The 4,684-nt window shown below is 38.5% G+C and overlaps 1 protein-coding gene across 1 annotated transcript; it reads right to left on the bottom strand.

The window, feature by feature from the left end:
• LOC127835162 (uncharacterized) lies at window positions 1-3,746 on the bottom strand. The gene is made up of 2 exons (XM_052361472.1): window positions 3,132-3,746; window positions 1-2,874 (listed from the first exon to the last, which is right to left on the bottom strand). The coding sequence occupies exons 1-2, from the start codon at window positions 3,662-3,664 to the stop codon at window positions 2,466-2,468; spliced, it is 942 nt and encodes a 313-aa protein (XP_052217432.1). The 5' UTR covers window positions 3,665-3,746; the 3' UTR covers window positions 1-2,465.
• Between the last annotated feature and the right edge of the window lie 938 nt (window positions 3,747-4,684).

Below are 4,684 nucleotides of genomic sequence, written 5' to 3' on the forward strand. Positions count from 1 at the left end.
TAGTTTCCGATTTTTGAAATATCAATATCTTCCTTATTTGGCAACATTTGTTAATCAAATAAAGAGTTTTTATTTTGTTAAAGTGTCCGTTTTAAGAATATGTTCAAGTATCACAGTTTTTTTTTAAATTTTATAAAATGTGTTGTCCTGGCTACAAGTTGAACTAAAGTTTGTTTTATCAATTTCATATAAATGCAGCGTTATGGAGGTTGCATGGTGTAAGTCACTGAAGCAAGTTAATTATTTCTTGATGTAATCGTTACTTTAGCAGCGATTCTTTCTTGTGTCACTCTCCCCATTTTGGTGTTCATAGATTTTTGGATTCGTACTTAAATTTGTTCGTTCTAGTGCTCATTTCGTATTTTAACCTATAGAACTTTAATTTTTCATTTATATAACTATTTTTTTAAATAGTTTTTCTGAATCTTTAATAATCTAGTTCCTGAATGCAACTGCAGTATTTGTACTTTTGAAGTCATTATGTGTTTATATGTCGATGTTAAATTGTTAAATTAGAAAGCTCCTCGGTCAATGACTGTTTGTTAAGTAGCGTATTTAGTTTCTTTGTCTATTTACAGTATTTACCGCATGTATACCATCTTACATCATCGTATGTCATTGTGGAAAATAAAGCGCATAGAGGACTTTGTGTTGTTTTCCGGTTGTACTAAAAGGTTCTACTTGCTGGCCTTATCCTTGTTTCAGTATAAAAGTCCATTTCCATTGAACACATCCACAACTGCTACCCTCAACACACATGGACTCATGTCTTTACTGACGGGGCTGCTAACCAGGCTGTCAGAAATAGTGGAGCCGGAATCTAATCAGGTACCAATGAGGTAGAGCACAGCACGTCTCCTTCGCTGCCGGCTTCTACTCCACCAACTTCAAGGCCGGAGCAGTAGTGCTCAAAACAGGTGCAATCCAAATTGAACACATCCCACTGTCCTCCAACAATGTTATGTTTTTCAGCGACTCCAAGTCAGGCTTGCTGGCGCAAGACACTGCCAGCGACAAAGAACTGAACGACCGGTCAACTGCCTTGTCCTTACTATGCATAGACCACACGGTCGTGCTGCAATGGGTCCCAAATTACTACAAATTACTTGGCAATTAAGCCCAATGCGCTCTGGTAAAAGAAGGCACTACACACGAGTAGAGAAGTATGACGACATGGAGTACTTCGACATGATCAAGCGATTTGAGAAAGGTTTTGGATATCAAGATCTCCCTGAAACGGCTACAATTGCCTTCAACACTGCTGGACAAGATGTCGAGGAGGACCTTGATCTTCCAGAAGATTATATGTATAGCCAGGCAATTGTACGTTGTTGTCATGGTTGCATTAACAAGGAAGCCGTTGAAGTGGCAGCGAATGCGCGCCCATCTACAATGGAGGCAGCAGTGGATAAAGTGAAGTGGGCAGTGTACACTCACACCGCTGTTCATGGCCGTGCCAAACGCGATGTTCGACAGACAACTGTTCACGAAAGTAGCCAAGGCTGGTCCGTATATGCAGTGAAAAAGGAGCCACATAGCCAAACTGGTCAGAGCACACTGACTCGATTGAAATACGACAGGGATACGCACAGCAAGGCTCATCTACAGAGACGAGAGTAATGGTTCAGCAAAGCATATGGTAACAGATGACAACCGAGCTGAATCTGTTAGATCAGAAGAAAGGCATGAAGAAGAAAATGATAAAGTTTCGGTTCTAAAATTGTCACTAAATTCAATGTTTAGGATCCCGCTAAAGTTGCAAAATATTGAGACAAACGCAGTGATTGATACTGCAGCAAAGGTGACTATTATCTCAGACAGGATATACCATAGATTACCGAAACCGCCAAGAGTAATCAAGAAATCAAGGCTTAATGCTGCAGGCAGTGCTATGTCTATGAGTGGATTTGTTTGTGGATCTCTTGCGATAAAGCTTGGAGAGTCTGAGTTTGAGGAAAACGTGAATGTTGCACCAATTCAGGATGATATGCTGCTCGGACTTGACTTCATGCGTAAACACAACCCAGCGAAATATCTACCTAATGAAAAATGAACAAATAATTGTCTTTAACACAAAATCAGGGGTTCTCAAGATGTGTAATGTTATCCTGTCTCGTTATATAATTTATCTGCCATTAGTAAATGTATAAACAGTGTTAACTATTTGACAATTTGAATCGATAACACAAATATAATCGATTACAATCCAAATAAAATGGAATAATTAATTGCTTTTTTATCCTATGTATACACGCAGTTTTTGTATTTGTATTATGTCCTTTATAAAACGAAACATGTATGGAACAGTCCCCGTAATTAGAAGCGAACACCAATGCTCAAGTAAGGAATATGTCATAATTCACGTCACCATAAACTACTTAATGCGCAATGAAAACAAAATACCACTTTTTATAATAAATCCAGGCGAGTGCGTTCGCGAAAGTGAACTAACTCATACATTGATGTCACAGTCCGCCGTGGTTTTGAAGGTGCTCACGTGAAGAAGTCGATCGCGTTATTACAGCAAAGACAATCAGGTTGAGAATACCACCTAGGTTTGTGAATATTGTCAACACATGAAAGAGTGCCTGGGGTATTTGACGACTTGCGAGTCCCCAGACGCCATAGAAAGCGACCGCCCACCATTGAATGAAGAAGGCCGTCACGAACATGGACATGGCGCGGGCGGCGCGGTGGGACCCCTGCATTGCGGCTGACATTGTTCCCAAGGTGAGGCTGACCTCTCTACACTGATCGTGGATGCGCTTCCACGAAAGAATGTACAATACCATGTTCATCACTAGAACAATGGTTAATGGTACAGTGGTAAAACATATCGTGGCGAGAGTTCCTTTTACGCTGTCCATGAAACAGCTGAAAGACGCAGAAAGGTGCGCAGGTAAGTGGTAAATACAACACATACACATTCACAGGCACAAACGAACATATACATGCATCCCACTTAAGAAAAGAGTTGGTATCGCTTGCATTGTATGTTAGGCATTTACCCTTACTACTACACACTGTGTAGAGCCTAAGCTTAACATCAGATATGGCACTTAGTTATTAAAAGAAACAATAATTCAAAGTGCTTCTTAGACTTTAAATTTATAAATGTTAAGTCAACTTACGTTGCCCCTGTCGGCCCAAATTGATCGAAGGCAGCAGCTATACTTGAGCCAACAACGGGCAAAAAAAATATCCAGGCCAATAGTTTCCAGTCTCGTTTCCCAAAGTATAATTTCCTCTTGCAATACAAGAGCATAAACACATTAATAGCTACGACGTTGACCATGAGAATTTCTGCCGCTACGAACACGGCAGTAAAATATCCATAGAAAACGCACAGACCTTTTGGGCGAACATGGTCTCTGGTTACAACCACATTCAAATGGTCCGTGAAATGAAACACGTTGAAATATCCATCCAAGAAAGCCAAGTAGACCACAAATCGTTCACTCTTTGACCATTTGGAGAAGAAATTCCGAAATGTTCGCCTTCTGAAAGACAATAGTATTGACGTAACAGAACAGATCAAGCTGACGATGATGCACGACATTGCTGGTATATGGATGTGATAAAAGCTACCATTGTCCAGGCCGAGCACTGGCATGTCATATCCGTCTTTAGGCTTGAAATTGGTTGTGTTTTGTCCTGGAAACATCGTTACTCAAGTGGTTATTAATTATTCGACCTAAACAGTTTGATATTTAAATGATTACTCTCAGTCTGGTATAATAAATTAATTAATTTTAAATAATATTCAATTTGAGCTTCAAAATGTTACCGTCGATGTTTATTAGTGCACCAAACACTTACACATATATTGTTCACACATGGGTTTGCTTTTTTGGCGAATATACGAACGTGTATATGTGTTTTGTTTTAATATCCGTTTACGAACATTAAGTAGTCCACTTGAGCATACGTATCATATCTTTTTCCCAGTTGTTTAAACGACAATTTGTCCAATAAAACCATGCAGATATTTCGAACGAACATTTTGTATTATCCAAAGTGAATTGACGACACTCCAAAATTAATACTTTACATGAACTAGTTCTGCAGAACTAAGCCCCCCAGATATAGCACGGCTTGTAAACCATGGGTAATTTACACAACAGTTACAATTGTAAACTGAATTTCAATTGACGCCATGTCTTGTATGCAACCCCGTTGACATGAAGCCCCCTATGCTTCACTTAGTAAGACGCTCCCTTCGGAAGTTCCTTCGTATCCTTCGTATATATATAATCAATGACTGGAAAGTGATACCTAAATTTCTTTCAAGGGAAGTACTGAAAACTATAAATTACAATTATGTGGCATTTAAAATAATATTTCGTATAGTTAAGACTTCATTTAAAAATGTACAAACATTTTAAATTTCAAATTCACGTGTTGATGTAAATAAACTATGGAACCTTACAACAGATGGATTCATGTATAAAACGTTTAATGCAGTTGTGTACGTGTCTTCCGGTCTGATTTCCCAAGGGATGGACAGAAGCCATTAATTTTGCAAAGTATTAAAGTAGACTATTGGGCAATCAAATCTAAGTAATAGTCATACTCAATAGTAGTTTTAAACATTCTAAACATATCTAGAATATAAATAATATTCATAGTACCAAACCATTTCTGTTTGAAGATGTCAATAATTCTTCAATTAAATTTACACACA

Source organism: Dreissena polymorpha, chromosome 6, assembly GCF_020536995.1.
Source record: "Dreissena polymorpha isolate Duluth1 chromosome 6, UMN_Dpol_1.0, whole genome shotgun sequence".
In the NCBI taxonomy this organism is placed as follows: domain Eukaryota; kingdom Metazoa; phylum Mollusca; class Bivalvia; order Myida; family Dreissenidae; genus Dreissena; species Dreissena polymorpha.

Excerpts from the sequence above, each read along its gene's own strand:
- LOC127835162 (XM_052361472.1), bottom strand. The coding sequence starts at position 3,664 with ATGTTTCCAGGACAAAACACAACCAATTTCAAGCCTAAAGACGGATAT. Across the intron at positions 2,875-3,131 it reads TTTGGGCCGACAGGGGCAAC|CTGTTTCATGGACAGCGTAA; the intron begins GTAAGTTGACTT and ends TGCGTCTTTCAG.